This window comes from Nyctereutes procyonoides, unplaced genomic scaffold, assembly GCF_905146905.1.
Source record: "Nyctereutes procyonoides isolate TBG_1078 unplaced genomic scaffold, NYPRO_anot_genome, whole genome shotgun sequence".
NCBI lineage: Eukaryota > Metazoa > Chordata > Mammalia > Carnivora > Canidae > Nyctereutes > Nyctereutes procyonoides.
Window position 1 is genome coordinate 26,486,072 of NW_026575048.1, and position 19,384 is coordinate 26,505,455.

The window sequence follows — 19,384 nt, forward strand, 5'->3', positions numbered from 1 at the left end:
TTCAGATTATTCTTTGCACAAAGTCATGTGGGTTTTTTTTTTATTTTTTAAAATTGATTGTTATAGGAAGAGTTAGACCAGAGTAGGGTGGCCAGATAAAATACAGGAGGTTCAGTTAAATTTAAATTTCAGATAAAGTATATTTTTCATGTAAGCATGTCCTAAGTAATGCATGGGATATACATATACTAAAAATTATTTGTGTTTTACCTTAATTCAGATTATTAAGTGTCTTATAGTGCTAATTGCTAAATCTGGCTATCCAACACCAGAGGGAGGGTGAAACCTTCCTATCCACTTAACTTGCAAAGAAGTACCAATGGAAGGAGGAGGAAAACAATAATTGGGTCTATGAGAAAATTTTTGACAATAATGTTTCTCAACTGTTATTAGAAAAAGAGAAGAGTAGTACTGTAGTACTGTTGTCTTCTCACTCATTTTATTTTATTTTTTAACAGATGACAATGGAGAGCTGAATAACAGTTATTTGCCAAGAATAGTTCTACTGATGCACCGATGGTATTTATCTTCCACTGAATTGGCAGAAAAACTTCTCTGCATATATCTTTTCAACTACTGTGTAATTTTTACCATCATAAATCAAGTTCTGTATTTAGATAGAGTGTCTAACAAAAGCCGGTAAATTAAGATGAATAAACAGTCTTTAGTCAGTTATCCAGCTGTTTTGTGGATATATATAGATGTCTAGACAAGACATCTGGATGATGGACCAAACAGTTGACTATCCATCTGGATGTTTTGGCTCTACTTGAAAATAATTACTAGATATAAAATGAAACAGAAGCTGTAGGCTGAATGCTTTTAACTTGACTTAAACATTTCTGCTGTTAGTACAATGAAAGAATAGCCAACACTGATCCCAGAACTAATTTATTCTTTTTAGGATGGCAAAATGATGGACATTTTGGAGGATACAGTTTAGACATATGGAAATGCCAGCCAAAATAATGGGATCTGGCTCAGGCATAAACACCACCTGAGTTTTCACATCTTCCCTTGCTGACAAGACACAAAGAACATTCTAGCAAGTTTATTGCAATTTGTTGGCTGACCTTAATTTCAGATTTCCTTCTGGGTATAAAAGTAAAAACAGAACAAAACACAGAAACCTCATTCTATAATAAGGGCTTTTAGCAGTCTACCACTTTTGTACACAGTCCTGAAAGGTGGCTGAAAGCCAAATGACCCAAAATGACAAAACAGTCTCACATTTACAGGGAGGTTTTATTCCCGGAGATCTAATATTTATCATGTCATCACTAATGTTGGTTCCTACAGTCTCCCACTGCTTCAAGCCCAGCTTGCAGATGACTGGGAATCCTCACAGGGTAGGAGGAGTCTGAAAGGCCGAAGGTCTGTCAAGTATTTATTAGGGTCACATGGGCATCCATCTGCTCATTGCAAGCTTCCTCCACTTCCAACTTCTTCATTCCATCCTTTCCACAGCCACAGGGTAGAAGGGGGTGTCAGGGGGTAAGAGGACATTCACCCTGAGCAGAGGTCCCTAAAAGGGAGCAAGATCCTAGTCCCCAGTGGTCTGAGGGTCCCCAGGTCTCAATATTAAGGAGTAGTGTGTAGGTTATAATTATTCAGTGCTGACATCGTCAGACCCCATTCTCTCCCCTGTCTGAACGTCCACATAACCCACATGTCCCCAGTATGGCCTTCTTATTAGGAATTCATCTAAACTTGTCAAACAGCTGAAGGTGTGGGCAAAGGAAACAGCGTGCAGAGGTTTTTTTTCTTTAACTAGTATACGTATCGAGATGCCAGTGGAGAAAGCTGTGATGAATTTCGGTTAAAGATCTGCTACTTCATGAGGTAAATATACATGTAATTGTCTTGTAATATATGGTTCTGGAATGGTTGACAATTTCTTTTGCCCCAGGCAGCAGACCTGGTTTGGCAATAGAATTGACTCAGATTCCTCCTTATACTCATTTTGTTTAAATTGGCCTTTCTCTGTTCCTGGGAGTAGAATTTATCTTTCTCTTAGAGATCAAGCAGTAGCAGTTGTGGTTAGGGAATGAAACTAGCTCTTGGAAAGACTAAATTCATTTTTTCTATATCCCCCCCACCACACACACACACACGCTTTCCTATCTAGTTTGTCATGAGTCGGGAGAAGTGTTTCCTCTCAGCTGTGGTTCAACACTTAGATGTGAGTGCAGTTGCTCAGAACTTAGGGTCAGAGAGAGAGACTCAGAGTGGGTGTGATAGACTAGAGTCCTTGATCGAAGGGGGGAAGAGTGAGACCCCGTGTCACGCGTGGGGAATAGGAGATTGCTAATTTGGGATATGGTTTTGGGTTCATTGTTAAATATAATCTGTAAAATGATACAATAGTTTCCATAAAGGTCTAGCTTGAAATCTCATCGTCAAAAATACTTGATGCCTTTCAGGTACTGGATTCTCAAGTTTCCTGCAGAGTTTAATTTGGATCTCGGTTTGATCCGTATGACTGAAGAGTTCCGGGAAGTAGCTAGTCAACTAGGGTATGAAAAGCACATCAGCCTCATCGACATATCCAGCATGTAAGAGTGGCACAAGCTTCTTTCAAACATGATGAGTCCACTGTTTGGGGGAGGGAGTGGTGATGACTCCACTTAAACTCAGTACATACTGTTTCGGAATCAAGGTGTGCTCCTTTGAGGAAAACCTTGCTGCAATAAGCACAGACCCACTGGATATGTTTATCTTTCCAACCTTCAGTTTCTTTATTTGTAAAATGGTGATAGTACCTTTCTCATGGGGCTATTATGAGCATCCAACAAATACATAGTAACATAGCATTTGGCACATAAGAAATGCTCAATATTTAGTTACTAAATCTAGTTCCTGTCTCCTATGTCCTGGCCACTCAGTGTGGTCTATAGATGAGTAACATTGGCATCACCTGGGAGCTCAATAGAAATGCAGACTCTTAGGCCTCACCCTAAACCTGCTGAATTGGAAAGTGCATTTTAATAAAAGCCCTAGGTGATTCATATGCTCATTCAAGTTTGAGAAGCCCTGTACCGTGTGCTTCTGAGGTTAGTCTGAGGCTGTACAAATATTGACTATAATTTTGCCATGAACTGGTTAGCTCAATTATTAGGAACTCAGTACTTATTAGACTAGCATTTTATATCTACTAGTTAGCTTTGTTAGTTACCTTAGAAAACTATTTAATGACCTTACATTTGGTTAATGCATCTTGCAAAGATATGCCCTTGTGTCCTCGGCATTCATATTCTAGTCCATTTTCCTAGAATACTTCTTCAAGAGTCCTGATCAACAGTGCGTGATCTAGGAATCATTAGGGATGTTGTTAATAGATTATTCAGTTCATTCCTAGCAAATCCGAATCTTTGGCAGTGAGGTCAGACTTCTGTCTTTATTTATTTATTTATTTATTTATTTATTTATTTATTTATTTATTTATTTATTTATTTATTTATTTATTTTTTACTTTTTTGACCTTTTTTTTCTTTTTGACTTCTGTCTTTATAACGAGCTTTTCAGATAATGCATATGTTGCTGGAGTGTGAGAACCACCTTTTGGTGGTTTTCAGGTGCCTTAAATCACCATCCTAAATACTAATAATCTGCCAAATTTATATACCTAACCCTGACCTCTCTCCTATGATCCCAACCTAACTGGTCACAAGAAAGAGCGACCAAGAGATTCTGGATAGATCAGTGCAAACCCACCCTGTCTGGAAAAACAGCTCAAAGTTTATGTTCTATTGGCAATGGGTCAGTGGCTTTCTCTTCAAATATGAAGGACAGGGCGTGTATTTTGCACAAGCTCCTGGAAGCAGGCCAAGAGTTACAGAGTCAGTAGGTTAATAACTTCCATTGAGTGAAATGGCCTTTCAGCACATTGACCAGACTCACTGTTTCTTTTATAGTCCTTCCTATGACTGGATGAGAAGAGTCACACAGAGGAAAAAAGTATCCAAGAAGGGAAAAGCCTGTCTGCTGTTTGACCATCTGGAGCCCATTGAATTGGCTGAGCACCTCACTTTTCTGGAGCATAAATCTTTTAGAAGGATCTCAGTAAGAAACTGACATTTATTCTTCCAAGGATAACAACCCCCATGCCAACTTTCCCAAGAGCTGCGTTTTCATACTCTGAAGTATTGGCAGCTCTGTCATTGTGCTCCACTGGAAAAGTGCCCTTAATTCACAGGAACAATCCCTTTTAACCAAAGATAAATATTATCCTGTCTTTATTTTATGGCTTAGGAGCTATATATCTGTCGCTATTTTCAATGTCTCCTTTCATAGGATTAAAGCATGATTTTCTAAATACTCAGTGGAGATTTAACCATTCAAGGTTTATGTAGCTCCACTGACTTCTCCCAAGTGAACATGTTTTGCAAGCCCCTTCATTTGAGGGAAGAAATCTTTATTTAGGTAAGGATTTGTATAAATGCCTAATTATGGGTGTAGGTTGAAAATAAGACGTGTAGGCTTTGATGAAAATCTCCTATCAGGTTGTTTCTTTCCCAGGAATGGAGATCCTGAATTAAACTTTTCTTTCCTACTCTGTCTTGATAGCATTCCTTCTCTACCTCTTTTCTCTTCCTCCTGCTACGGTTTCTTCCTAGCCACCTACTCACTATCCACTTGTTAGGATAATATTTTTACAGTGGCTCACAATCAGCCTTTGTCTTAGCAAACTCTGGGGCAGTTATTCTTCCTCCTTCTTTTCTAAGATGCCAGTGAGTTAATTACATTATTACTTGCAAAGAAGAACATGAAGTTGAAAGTATGGATTTCTGAAAGGCTGATTCTTTTCAATAAATAATCCTACCTGGAGAGGACCTTAATGGTTCTCCATCAGCAGGTCATGAGAGGGAACCCCCTGCACTCTTTATATGATGGAAGGCTCATATGTATCTGATGACATCCATCCTGACTTCCTGAAATGGTGTCTTTTTTTGCTTAGGAGCTACCTTACTTCAACTAGTGTTTTTTTTCTATTTTTTCTTGAAAAAAATGTTACAAAATTATCCTGACTTGAAATCATTATATTTATATTCATTTCCTTTTCTTTAATGTATGCCACTATATTTCAAACTTGCCTGACCATTGGAATCATCAGTAGTGACTGAAAAATGGAGATTCTTAGGTTCTTCCTCTGGAGATACTGATCCTTTAGGTCTGGAGCATTCCCAGAAACCATTACGTATAACACAAATGCCCCAGGTGGATCTTATGAACCAGCAAATTTAGGACTCATTGGAATGTGACTTCAAATCTTGTCCTTCCCCACTCCCACCCACACCCCCAACACTGTGATGTGGAAGTATGTGTCTATGTATGGGGGAAGTGAAACACAGCAGAATAATGTTAAGGGTACATGTATATTCAAATGTGTAAGATGCCATTATGAATGTTAAATAAATCATGTTGTTATGAAATAGTAGCTCACATCTTCCATACAGCATTCTAATTTTTGGTTTTGCAAATACTCCATTATAATTCAGAGTCTCTGATCTTCCTTTACTAGTTCACTGATTACCAAAGCTATGTCATCCATGGCTGCCTGGAGAATAACCCAACCTTGGAGAGATCTATTGCTTTATTTAATGGAATCTCTAAGTGGGTCCAGTTGATGGTCCTTAGCAAACCAACCCCCCAGCAAAGGGCAGAAGTCATTACAAAGTTTATCAATGTTGCCAAGGTATGTATGTCTGGGAATTAGATGGGATTCTTAAACGAATCTAGATGTTCACTCACTCTAGAGAAAAGTTGAAGAAATTTGGGGTTCACAATATAAAGGACAGTAAAAGTATTCATATCTACTGAACAACTCATAATGCTTTCATGAAAGAAGATTGCTTTTAATCAGCAATACTTAGAAGCGTTTATTACAACTATTTTTTCTATAAAATAATGTTTCTCTGGTGGATTGCATTTGTACTTCATTTTAAATTGATAATATTTTTCCTAGATCCTTGTTGAAATTGTGCATGCATTCACCTGTAATTCAGAAAGGCCAGAATAATTTTAAAATTGTTACAAAGTATTGATGTTAACATTTTTCATTGCAGAAGCTCCTTCAGCTCAAAAATTTTAACACCCTGATGGCAGTGGTGGGAGGCCTTAGCCATAGTTCCATTTCACGCCTCAAGGAGACTCATTCTCATCTTTCTTCAGAAGTTACAAAGGTACAGTGGATTAGATCCTAATCCCAAGAAAAAAAGTCATTTATAAATTGTTTAGGGATAGGATACTCCTAGGGACACCTGGGTGGCTCAATGGCTGAGCATCTGTCCTTTGGCTCAGAATGTGATCCTGGAGTTCTAGGATTGAGTCCCGCATTGGGCTCCTGCATGGAGCATGCTTCTCCTCCCTTTGTTTATGTCTCTGCCTCTCTCTATGTCTCTCATGAATAAATAAATAAAATCTTTGGGGGAAAAAAAAGAGAGATAGGATGCTCCTAATAAATGTCACTCAGGGGGAAAGTTTTCCTCTTAGGCAATTATTGGTTACACTTAGGGAATTAAATAGGAAGAGAGTGCTTGGTGCTTACTATGTGATAGGCACTGTGACACACACAGGGGTACAAGGAGAATAAGACCAATCATTCCTACCCTACCCTCCTCAAATGAAGTCACTGAACACTTGCTCTACTCATAGTACTATGTTCAGGGCAGTGAACAATACAAAGGAGGAGGGAGATGCCGACATTATCTAGAAATCTTGCAGACTTATAGCTGAGTTTTCAGGAACAAAAATATATTTTTTAAAAAATAATAATCCTGTCCTAAACCCAGCTTTTTCTGTCATATTTATTTCCAGACCACAATAATAATATTTTCCCTTATTGAGTAAAAAGGAACATTTCATCCTTACGAAAAGATTTCCTTGTAACCATGTAGTATGCTGTAATCAGTAAGGAAACTTTCAGCTATAAGTTTTTTAAAAATCTTGAAATTGCTGAAACAGTAAGGGAATGAGCCATCTCCTATACCTGGAAGTCCAGAGACAGGGCCAGCTCCAAGCATGGTCTGATCAGAGCTCTGGCTCAGTAGCTCTCTCTTTTTTGGAGGATTAGGTTTTTGTTTGTTTCATTAGACTGGTTTCCCTCCTGGTTGGACTGTCTGCAGCAGCAAGAAAATGATACTTTCTTGCTCATGAAAATTGGAGATAGGGAAAACTCTCTTCAGCTCTGCCCCCTTGGAACGAAAGACCTTCTTTTTAGGCAGATTGAGCTACCTCAAGTCATGTGCTCACTCCTGGACCATAACAGTTGCTATAGCAATATAATGTGCTGATTGGCTTACCTCTGTGTTCCTGAATTAATCACAAACCAGAGTGATGGAATTAGGATGATGGTAAATCAGAACCCATCTTTGGACCTGGGAATGGATGCAGCTCCATCTGAGTCACATGGGCTGCTTGGAGAAAGTGCAGACTGATAGAAAATGAGGTCTATTTGGAAGATCTAGTTGCTGTTGGGCAACTAACAATAAACAGCAGGATGTAAGCCAAGATATGCTGCTGTCTGACCTAAACACGGCACACATTCTATGTATAAGGGGGGTTGCTATACAAGTGTCTTATTTTCCTTTAGCTTTGTACTGAATTTCAAGTAAAGAGCAAAACCTATTTTACATGTTGTGAAGAATAAGTATTCAGTAGAGGCTCTTACAGGCTTGGAATCACTAGTGTCTGTTTGAAAATTATCTGAACTCCTTTTTCTTACAGAAAAGGAAACTGAGGCCCCCTTGACCTGAAGTTAATTGTTCAAGGTCACCCTTCTAGTTAATGACAGAGTCCCAAACCGTAGTTATCTCACACCCCAGTGTGGCTTTTCCTACCCTATTCTGTCCCAGGTTAACCTTCAAGTAATCTCATGACTACAACTTTCTTAGAACAATGAGGACACTGTCATATACTATATATTTTAATACGATAATGCTTATATTTGTGGATCATAATATCTCCATGAAGTGTGACATGCTTGCAGGTGTTTGATGCTGTTTAACATGCCAATATCCCTAGCAGGCAGGCAGAGGTGAGGGCAATTTCTGTTCTGCAGTTGAATAGGACAATCTTTCCCACTCACAGCCAGAACCAGTACCTTTTCTAATTTTCCTTTTCCAGGTGAGTACTTCCCCTACATCAGGGTAGGTGCAATTGATACTTCTCTCAGCGGCCAAGGAATGTCCTAGCCACATGCAGGGCCTGGGGGTGGGCAGAAAGGAAGATTGAAACTTCTCCTTTTCCATCCATTCCCAGAACTGGCATGAAATGACAGAGCTGGTCTCTTCCAATGGCAATTACTGCAGCTACCGCAGAGCCTTCGCCGACTGTGAGGGCTTCAAGATCCCCATCCTTGGCGTGCACTTGAAGGACTTGATAGCAGTCCATGTTATTTTCCCAGACTGGACAGAGGACAACAAAGTGAACATTGTAAAAATGCATCAGCTCTCCGTGACCCTGAGTGAACTGGTGTCCCTCCAGAACGCCTCCCACCACTTAGAACCCAACATGGATCTGATCAACCTGCTAACAGTGAGTTCAAGGGACAGGAGTTTGCACTAAGGCTCTTCCCTCTGGGCTTCACTGCATGACAGGAGGAGGGTGCAGGATGATCTGGGCCAGTCATTCACCAGGTTGCATGCAGGGCTGGTAGGTGGGGAGAAATCGGAAAGGGTGAGTGAGGGAAGGGGAACCCACTCCCATAAGCAGCATGAATTGAGACTATAATCTTGGGGCAAAGAAATTTCCTGTTGTCTGGGGAAGCCTAGTCACCACCCCTATAGCTCTGACTGCATCCAGAGCTCTTAGGCCCTCCTGCACTCAGCCCTTCTCACTCTCCTTCATCACAACTCCCTCTACATTGCCTCACCTCATCCCCTTCCCTTTGCCCTCCCTGTGCAGTTGTAGCTGAAGCTTGGGGTAATGTCCAGACCTCTTCTGTAATCTCCCTGCCCCCCCCCAACCTCTGCAAACCCACCTGGCATTCGAGGCCCTTCCAGACTCATTGTCTATCTAACCTGTTTTGTTATCACCTGATCCCACATCACACTTGCCTCTGAGGAACATTGAACTTTCCACCATGAATAGTTGCCTTCTGCTTCCTGACCTTTGCACTTTCTTGGAAAATCCCTTCCCTACCCACCCCTGTGACTAGCTCAATTCAAAAGCCTCTGTCTTTCTGGATCATTCTCTGTTCCTCTCCAGAGCAGGAATACATATGTCACATGTGTGGCTCTTGCCCTTTGTTCTTTTATAACCATAGGAGGCATCATTTGTATTCAATTTTTTTTCCTGTTTACCTGCTTTACACATTCCATATCCCCAGCATGGTACCTGGCATGTTTAGAGCTCAACAGATGACTTGAATGCTGTATTTAGGAATGAAATGGGTCGGACAGAAGACATCTACTTAACATTCATGTATTTTTTTTTTTTTTTTTTTTTTGTCATTTGTGGCTGGTCTCCAGTGCTTTTAGGCTGCTCTAGTGCTTTTAGACTCCACAGGTGTAAGAAGAGAACCTTCCCCATTGGCGGCTGCTTTGTCAGGAGGAAGAGGCATAACCAAATTCTCTAACCCTTGTTTAACAAATGGAGAAGCAACTTCCCTGTTTGGGTTTATAACACTGAAGCATCTGACACTTGGCTGCAATACTGAATTGACTATTTTCCTTTAATGGCCATAGAAAATGAAAAGAATAACCATTCTGAAGCTCTGAGAGCCTAAATCCCCCTAGGACTCTACACTGGAATAAGAGTGTTGGTTCCTAGACTTTTTCACAAACTGTTCCTAGAGCACATAATTGTTTACGAAAGAACAGAACCCCTAAAGTGCATGCAATAATGCCAGCTGTACCTTAGTATAAAGCAGAAGTGGCCAAAACACAGAAACATGAATCTCTTGAGTTTGTCTGACAACAGTAAACACACAGGCATTCTCTATTGGGGGGAAAAAAAACCTCACAACAATCTAGGCACCTGCATTTATTGATCATTTGCCATGTAAATCTGTTTCCATGAATAAGTGACCAGAGTTGCAGCCCTGATGAGACTGCAAAGCCACAGGCACAGGTGATGTCTGCAGACCAGCCTAAGACAGCCTGCATGCAGGCCAGCTTCACCATGTGGGGGAGAACATCACAGAGCAGGTCACCGTACTTGGGCATTTTCTCATCCAGACAAAAGATAATGGTGGAGTAGGGGAATTAGTTTTGAGTTGTGAATGCAGCAAGCAACAGAATGACAGATATTTAGAGAAGTATCAAAGGATTTTGAAGGAAATTTTTTTGGGTGCAAATGGAAGTTCTAAACTCTAGAAATAAGGACTAAGAAAAAAATTGGTTTTCTTGCTGGAAAGAAAAAAGATGATACCAACTCAATCTCTCGCTCTGGGGAAAAAAAAAGAGGATACCCACTCAGTCTCTCTCTCTCTCTCTCTCTCTCTCTCTCCTCCTCCTCCTCCTCCTCCTCCTCCTCCTCCTCCTCTTGGTAATAAAGGAGGATATAGAAGCCACCAAACACCATATTTAGGAACAGCAGTGTTATCTAGTGTAGTGCAGTAGCAGAAATCCTAGGTGGGAGATCTAGCCTTTACCTGTGTGTGCAGTTACTTAGTTTTGTCTCCTTGCTAACTGGGCTTGGACTTTGGACTTTTTATGAAGGGTTTTGTGCTCATTTGTGAGATCTCTTCCAGCTCTAAACTTCTATGATTCTAAATAGAAAGATTGGTGGAGCCTTGAGAATGAGGAACCTGGTGTCAGTCTGATTCTGTGGTTCCAGCCCAGTGGCTCCTCAGGATAGCATAGCCCCACATATGAGCATCTATCATCAAGCCAGTTTCTATTTAAAGACAACATCCCTCCTTCCTCCCCACAACCAAGGAAGAGGTTCAGTGCACAGGAATATACATTCATTCTTCCTGGTCACAGGTGGATTCATCTCTTCAATGCAGGTAGAGGTGACTCCTATCAGGTGTTCACTGGAGCCCAATGGGCATTTCACAGAGCACATATGGATTGGGATTAGAACCATTTGATTGACAGAAGCTGCCCAAATGTATGTGAAGGCATCCATAAGTGCAGCATTTGAAGGGGCCATTCCTTTCCCCCTAGACTCTAGGTCAAGTTTTTGCCCAAAGTGATTTTTTGCTTCTAAACATGGCTTCAGGTGAGGCAGCCAATTCACAATAGAGAGCCCTGGAAGGTAAAAATAAGAACTCTTAAATGAATCCACAACTACTGAATGTTTGCTCCATGCAGTGAGCTGCATAGCAATGTTTGAACTTTCTGTAATAATTGATTGCATTTTCACAGAACTTTCACATGTATTTTCTTGATAGATTCTCACAGACACCCTAGGAGGTAGCCTGGACAGGGCAGAGCATGTAACATCACCACTGCCCCTCTGTATTTTACAAAGGAAGAAACAAATTTCTATAGGACAACAGGCTTGCAGATGGCGAAAATCTAAATCCCAGTTTGGAGGGATGAGGGATTCAGATTTTCCTCCCTCTCTCTCTCAATGATGGACATTAACTCTGTAATGTGGGAACATTGCTGACATTTATTTTATTTTGCATCTGTAAAAATTTAACCTCTCTTTCTTCATGGATGTCTAAAGAAGGAGTTAATTACAGAACAAAATCTGTGAATCAGGGACTCTGTGCCATTTTTATCATTGTAAACTTACCCCCTGAACAGCACTGGGCCTGTAAAGGAAGGAGGACCCCAGCACTAAACTGTTGGGATTTGGGTTGTTCCCCTTTTCGGGGAAGATCTAGAGAAGGCATTTTCCATTGTGATCCCAATCCTCGAACCAGAAGCTTTAAAAGCTGATGCTTCTTGCTTCATGGTGTATGAAATCGTCTGATTCTTTTCATAGTATTTTTAGATCTATCAGTTACTTTTACCATTCTGAGTATATGCAAATAACTGGAAAGCCCCCTGTATTTTTACAGTTTCAAAAAAAAAAAAAAGAAGAAGAAGAAGAATTGCAAAAATGGTGAATGGAGATAGTTTGATGACCAAGTGTGTTTTATTTTATAATTTTCCAGCCATGGCAGTGTGGTCTTAATGTACAGAGTAAATCAAAACAACCGTCTTTGCTGATAGGCTTGGATGTAAATGCAGCAACCTGAGACAGTGACTAAGAATATTTTTCAAAAACAATCAAACTCAAAATATGTTAGACACAAGCAAACATTCCTGAAATTCCATTGACAAACTGCCTATAAAATATAGGTATATAGGAAGTAAAACAGGTTACTCTGCACAGGGCTATAAAACCTAGAGGGTATGAGAGAATGCTTGTAGGTAGGATCATGGCTGGGAAAGTAGAGCAATGGCAAGAGTAATGCAGGGGCAGCTTTACATTCACTAATGAACATGTTGGCATTTGACTGGAAGCCATACTCTACAGCGCCCATCTCTGTGGTCCAGTAAACAAACCCCTGCTGGATACACATCAGTTCATCTAGTCTTCACAGCAGTCCTGGGAGGGAGCTATTATTTATGCCTCCCATTTTATAGACCAGCAGACTCAGACCCAAGGTTAATGACTTGCCTAAGATCACACCACCGCTAATAGATAGCAAACATTTGGAGAAGATATTTCCATCAAAGGATCTGGTATTTATTCATGTGATGTATGAAAATAGCCAAGGATATTCTGTGTCTTTTAAAAGAACATCTCCCCTACTTAGTGTGTGATTATTTGGATTTCTGGTGAGATGTTCTAGCACTGTTGTCATTCCTTCTCCAACAGATGCCAATGCCAGTCATTAGAGGCCTAATCAGGAGGACAGGAACAGACTCATCAAAGTCCAGAATAACTCCTATAACAAGGAATTTAGAAGAAGTCATTTGATTTTCTATTTGTGTAGCATTCACAATGTAAGGCAGCAAGCTGTGGCTGGGATTATAGAGGTAGAAAAGATGGATGCACTGCCTGCTTTCTTGAAGCTTAGAAGCCAGTAGAGTTTTCCATTGTGGAATTTACAAAATGGCGGGCAACTCCCCATGGCAGATAGGTTTTTTTTTTTTGGCCCACATGGAATCATAAAGATTTTATTAGTTGCCAGTATTTAAAAATTGAGATATTTTGAGACACCTGGGTGGCTCAATGGTTGAACATCTGCCTTTGGCTCAGGGCAAGATCCCAGGGTCCTAGGATCAAGTCCCACATCAGGCTCCCAGCAGAGAGTCTGCTTCTCCCTCTGCCTATGTCTCTGCCCTCTCTGTGTGTCTCTCATGAATAAATAAATAAAATCTTTAAAAAAAATTGAGAGTGGTTACTTCAGCAGCACATATACTAAAAAAAAAAGGTGAGATATTTAATAAAATATCCAGATTTCTGGCTTCTTTTGACAAATGGAAAGATATGGCACTTGTCAGGCTCACAACAATTTGCCTTAGCTGAGCAGTGGTTGTCTCTCATTCATCAGGGACCACTGCTCTCCCTGTTGCTTCCCTAACCTGGAGATCCAGTGTCAGATTCCACTTATCACAAGTTTTTATTATTGAGCTGAGAGGAAAGGTCCCCAGGGTAATTACATTTCTAAAGATTTTTTTCCTAAATAAAACACTGTTATACCAATGTTCCTATCAAAAGATCTCTTTCCTGCATCCCACTTCATTCTTTTATATAATGGACTGGCCTTAAAGGCATTCATTTGTGATACATGATGGATGCCAACAAAAAGGCAGAGCCCCTGGAGGCAGGAGTGCCTGCTGTTGAGGGAAAGGTAGATACATTCTTTGTGAGCAAGATTTTCAAGATCTGAAGTGATGCTGGAGCCACTTTATAATAAAGTCGATTTTATTATGTTTAGAAAAATCTCTAGGTGATAAAATCTAGGTAAAGCCACGTATGACCTGATATATAAAATCCTTAATTTAAATGTTGAATTTAGGAGCTAGAATAGTGACTAGAATGGTCCTGGGCTCATATTAGATGATCAATAAATATTTGTTGAATGAATGAAGGATTAATTAAAAAATGACATTGTATAATGTCAACTTTTTTTAAAAAAAATGAAAACAAAACGATAAATCCTTGAAAGACATCCTTTGTCTGAGTTTTCTCCCACTTCCTCCTTCTTGCTCTTTTCCCTCATTCCTTATCCACACACACTAAGTCTTTAGACTCAAATGTGTTAAAGGAAACTTTCCACGTCTAAATGGCCAAAGAAAGGACAGGGCACCTGATGACAGTCACTACTGATGACATGATGTGGTTCATCAGGTAGCTTAGCATTGAAGGGTGTGGGTGGCTTATTTGAAGTCTCATGACTTCTATTTTAGGTGAATGAGACTGTGCATTTTAGGTTTTACTGATTTTATCCATCCTCTCCAATCTTTTATCCAAGTTGTTGTCCTTGCCTGCCCTGATCTTTCCCTCTTTCTTTCCGCAAGACCTCCCAGGTAAGTCCTACTTCACAAGTTCTTCTGTGACTCCATCCTGATCATTTCTGTCTTTGGTGACATCCACACGAAATATCAATAATAACAGTAGCAACACCAAATAACCTTTCTTGACATTCTACTGTGTACCAGGGCCCACGGGTAGTATTTCACATTAAGTATTCCATTTGATCCTGATCAAAATGCAATTCATTAGGGACTTTTATGGTAATTTCCATCTTATAGATGTGGAAACTAAGTATCAGACATCTCTAATATAACTGGCCCAAGGTGACAGGACTAACCAGTGGTAGGTAGATTCAGCACTTGAACTCAGGCCTACCAGACTCTAGACAACCATCTCCCTGAACAATCCCTATAGCATTGAGAGTGTTGCCTTTTGCTGCTGTAAACACATCATAGGATAATGATGACCATACTAGGTTTAACTGTTTCTTTTTAAAAGTTCATGTTGTACCTCTACATGCTATCTTATTAATGTTCTGCATTCTCTCAAATTATTAGACATTAAGCATTGAATTTGGAAAATATTTCAGCAGTGTATAAGTAAATGTGAGCCAACATCATCATTTATCTCTTCTAATTTCTTGCAGCTTTCTCTGGACCTATATCACACAGAAGATGATATCTATAAACTATCACTGGTGCTAGAGCCTAGAAATTCTAAATCGGTAGGTGGTGTTTTCTCTCTAAGGATCAGTGCCAAATACTGTTGTTTGTCGTTTATAGTAAGTGCCTGTTACCGTGATGCTTTGTGATCTGAAGATTGAAGAATTTTAAAAATCTGCATTATTCCATGTTGCCAATGGAACAGCTGAGCCCTGACAGTTTGAGGATTATTTCTTCACAGCAGAGTCTAATAAAGAAGAACATATTCCTAATTACTGTTTTATTGTTTATCTTCTATGTGTTGTGTCCTGTGAGAATTTGTTATATATATAGGCCCTCTTCCCAACAAAAGAAGAACTCAATGTTACAGAGCATCTAGACTCTTCAATATAAAATCCCATTCAGCATAAAATTTGGTTTAATCAATTTTGAATGCCCTAATCATAATTCACAAATTTCTCTGCTAATAACTCAGCTCAGAGTTTCAGTATCACATTGGATCATGTCTCTATTAACAGCCGACTCTTAGTAAAGAAACATTATCTGCTGCAATTGAGCAAATTGCATTACTGAATGTACACTGGTCATTAGTTTTAGTGAGTAGATTGTATCTTAGATATGTTTTATGCTAACAAAAAATACCTCGGTGAATTTGAAATTTACAGTGAGGATGAGGTTTGCATGTTGAAGGAAAAACTGTCTATGTTTGCTTCTTAGATGAGATCAGGTTTATGATAAAGGCCTCATGCCCTACCTCCTTACCAGTTGAATTCAGTGGCATATTGTCAGAGACGTGGACCCTAGGTCTGACCATCTATTCTGATTCTGAAGCATCAGCCCCAAAGAGGCAGAATGACTCTAAGGTCATTTTCTGGTGCTCAGAGATTATGCATTTGAGTCCGAGTCAGTTGACTGGAAGTACCTGTTCTTAGAATGGTGAGTGTGGTGGTTCCATCACTATGTTCACCTCACCACCAGCCCTCAGAGGACCATCTCCTGGAGACACTGAAGAACAGACCCACATGGGAAGGTCAAAGGAATGAGTGAGGGTTAGATTCTGCAGAGTTAGCATGACAAACAGCTGGAGAGAACAGTAAAGTTATTAGAAAAAAAGAATTTATGAACTCTTCTCTCATTCCTTAGTTTTGGTGTGAAGGAATTGATTGCAGAGTGGCAAACTGTATATATGCATTTCCACCTCCCCACACCTTATTTACCTGTGACTAGGTACCTGAATTGCTACCGGTTGGTTGTTAGGTACCTGGTAGGGCATCAGTATCTCATGAACTTTTAAGGAAATGGAGTCTGGTGAGGACAGATGTCTCACACAGAGCACATAGCCAGTATGGTGGAGAAATGGGATGCAGCATCAGGCCTGTCTTTAATGCCTGTACTTTTTCTACCATGTGACGCTGCCCATCATTTTCCTGCCCTTGTATCAGGAACAGGCTAGGAATGACCGTGTTAGCACACTTGACTGATTTGCACTCTTTAGATTTGTTTTAGTTTCTTTTCAGGGTACATTTTTTGCCAATTTTAGAAGACATTTCCAACAAACATAGAAAAGTCTTTTTATCTTTTGTAAAAGCAGAAGCTTTCAAGGCTCCTTCCAAGGGCTAAAATCCTATGAATCTATGAAAATGCATTTCTCCATTCCCTTTCTGTCTCTTGTCTAAGTGGAATATCATCCTGTTTTGTGCTTAGGTGTGACATATGCTAACACTGGAGAACAAGCTCCTATCAGGACACTCAGTGTGCTGATGGTTGGTGCTGGTGGGCCTCACTGTAGTCCCACTGCGAACCTTTGCTCCTCACAGTGCACCCTTCGTGTCTTGCCAGTTTGTGTCTTACTTTGCATCTTGTTTTTTTCACACCACCTCTAGGTCAAAAGAAATACTGTTCAATTCCATGTATAAAATAGTTAGATCCAAACAACTTAATGTTCTAATGACTTAGAACCCACTTGAGAAAATAATACATGTGGAAATAAAAATAATATTGTAATTTCATTCCTAACCCAAATTCCTTACTAATGGATGTGTGTGCCTGTTGGGCATGGAACAATTTCTTAAATCTTGGAATCAGAGTGAATACTGCTACCTTTTTTCTTGTCCCACATTGATTTTTTGCTTTGGAAAGATATGATATCATTGAAAAAATGTAGCATGATCTATCTAATGGGTGAACTGTGAACTATTTCAAGCTGGTAGTTCACATGATGTCTGACAAATACTGCTGTATTTCCCTTGGAAGTTTGAAATATCTTTGAGTAAACCTTTGAAGTCCGCTGCAGTGTTCTGGATGGGGTACCTTGTTATACAGTTTGGGAACCATGGGTTTATCCTTCATCAGATGAACAAAATGAAAAGCTTGATAGAAAGAGTCATGATATGGTTTCACTCATATGTGGAATGTAAGAAATAGTGCAAGATACCATAAGGGAAGGAGGGAAAACTGGGGAAAAAATAGAGAGGAAGACAAATCATGAGAGACTCAACTCTAGGAAACAAACTGAGGGTTGAGGAAGGGGAGGTGGGTGGGAGGATGGGGTAACTAGGTGATGGGCATTAAGGAGGGCACATGATGGGATGAACACTGGGTGTTATACTATATGTTGGCAAATTGAATTTAAATAAAGGGAAAAAAGATCCGTGATATATATGATGTGTGTATGAGTGAGTCTATGTCTCGATGATCTTATTCAGATAGCAGATAATTTTTGGTTCAGTTGGTAGCCTGCAGGATATCAGCAACACCCACCTCATAACATTGCCAGAGGCTTAAATTTAGCACAGTTACTTCTTGATTCCTCTTGCAAACATGTTTATTCCCAATTCAGTATCAACTAAAAACCTGCCAGTACAGGTTTGCATGCATGCACTAGCAAAAATATTTACATTATATGGGTCCAAAGGAGAAGAATAAAGCACACACAACTCTTGGCTGGTCTCCTGGTAGGATTGTGTTTTCCCTTGTGTTGTGTGAACATGTTATGTGTTGTCACCACTGTCTTCTCCACATCATTTAGTGAAAATGTCTTGCAAGAATGTGGAAAAACGTATAAAGTAAATTCACCAAAGAGGATAGGAAGACCCATTGAGCCAGTGAGAAGTGACTGAGCATACTGAGAGGGAAAATGGTTTGAGGACATAAACTTGACCATTCTCATGGGCTCACTTACTGCACACATCTACTAATTTATCCCCAACACTAATATTAAAGAATTAGACAACTGGTGTTTTGTATATTTTACATTATACAAATATCTGTATGGAGTATTATATAGGTTTTGAGGATGTTTTAGTAATGTTTGGGGAGACTAGATAGGATTTTTTGGTGGGTTGGAAGAGCAATACCTCTTTTCCACTTAAAATAATGGAATCCAGGCTACTGCTACAGAAAATGCACTATCCAAATGTGTATTTAGCCACAGAGTAGATCCCATTGACAAAAGATGCTCGTTTTTTAGAACATTTAAGAGCTAATATATAAGTTTTTCCTGGTATTATTAATATATAAAATGTATATGTCTTTCTTTGTGTCCCCTAATTGCTCAAGGTCTCAAATAAAGTTGAAAAATGTGTTTTTTCTGTCACAGCCTACCTCCCCTACGACGCCCACCAAGCCTGTGGTGCCCCTGGAGTGGGCATCAGGAGTGATGCCAAAGCCAGACCCCACAGTCATCAACAAGCACATAAGGAAATTAGTTGAGGTGAGTGATTGAGAGAGTAGAAGGCCCCTTTCTCTTTCCAGAATATTCTATAGTTGCCCAAGAGTCAGCTGAAGTCAATGAAACAGCCCTCTGGCAGGTAGGAACAATTTAGCAGATACTTAGGTCTACTGGCATTGGCCTCTGGGGGAGACTCCCAGAAAGGACCCCTCCCCCTTCTGGCTTCTGTTCTCATTTGCCCAAATACCCTCAGCTACTTCCAACTCTCTTTCTGTAGCATTTGATGCCACTGTTGCCCTTGGAACTTGAGGGACTGTTTGGGGATTAGAATCTACTCATTAGAAAACCTATGTGGATCACAATAAAATGCCCAATAAATTAATAACCTGAGGGTAGGAAAAAATCCTGTATGTTGCATAGTTTCTCTTGCTGTATGTACTGGGAGTCTGTGACACAGCAGCACAATGCCATTTAGGTTCGAAACATCACTAAATGATGGACAAATCTCTATCAGAGTTTTCCATGGAGAAAGAAGAGTAGAAGTGCCAATGTGGGGCAAATGGAAACATACCTGGCCCTAAAAACTGTGATCCTGTGCAGCCCAGGTGGCTCAGCAGTTTAGCACCACCTTCGGCCCAGGGCCTGATCCTGGAGACCCGGGATCGAGTCCCGCATCAGTCCCATG

At 40.1% G+C, this 19,384-nt stretch overlaps 1 protein-coding gene across 6 annotated transcripts in view; it reads left to right on the forward strand.

The window, feature by feature from the left end:
* Positions 1–19,384, forward strand: part of RASGRP3 (RAS guanyl releasing protein 3) — a 99,900-nt gene that overhangs the window by 64,379 nt on the left and 16,137 nt on the right. For all 6 annotated transcript variants that reach the window (XM_055327588.1, XM_055327586.1, XM_055327591.1 and 3 more), the window contains 9 exons: positions 459–561; positions 1,780–1,842; positions 2,424–2,555; positions 3,915–4,062; positions 5,522–5,695; positions 6,066–6,182; positions 8,260–8,535; positions 15,014–15,091; positions 18,628–18,741. In XM_055327588.1, coding sequence (XP_055183563.1) covers positions 459–561; positions 1,780–1,842; positions 2,424–2,555; positions 3,915–4,062; positions 5,522–5,695; positions 6,066–6,182; positions 8,260–8,535; positions 15,014–15,091; positions 18,628–18,741 — 1,205 coding nt within the window. The remainder of the gene's footprint in view (positions 1–458; positions 562–1,779; positions 1,843–2,423; positions 2,556–3,914; positions 4,063–5,521; positions 5,696–6,065; positions 6,183–8,259; positions 8,536–15,013; positions 15,092–18,627; positions 18,742–19,384) is intronic.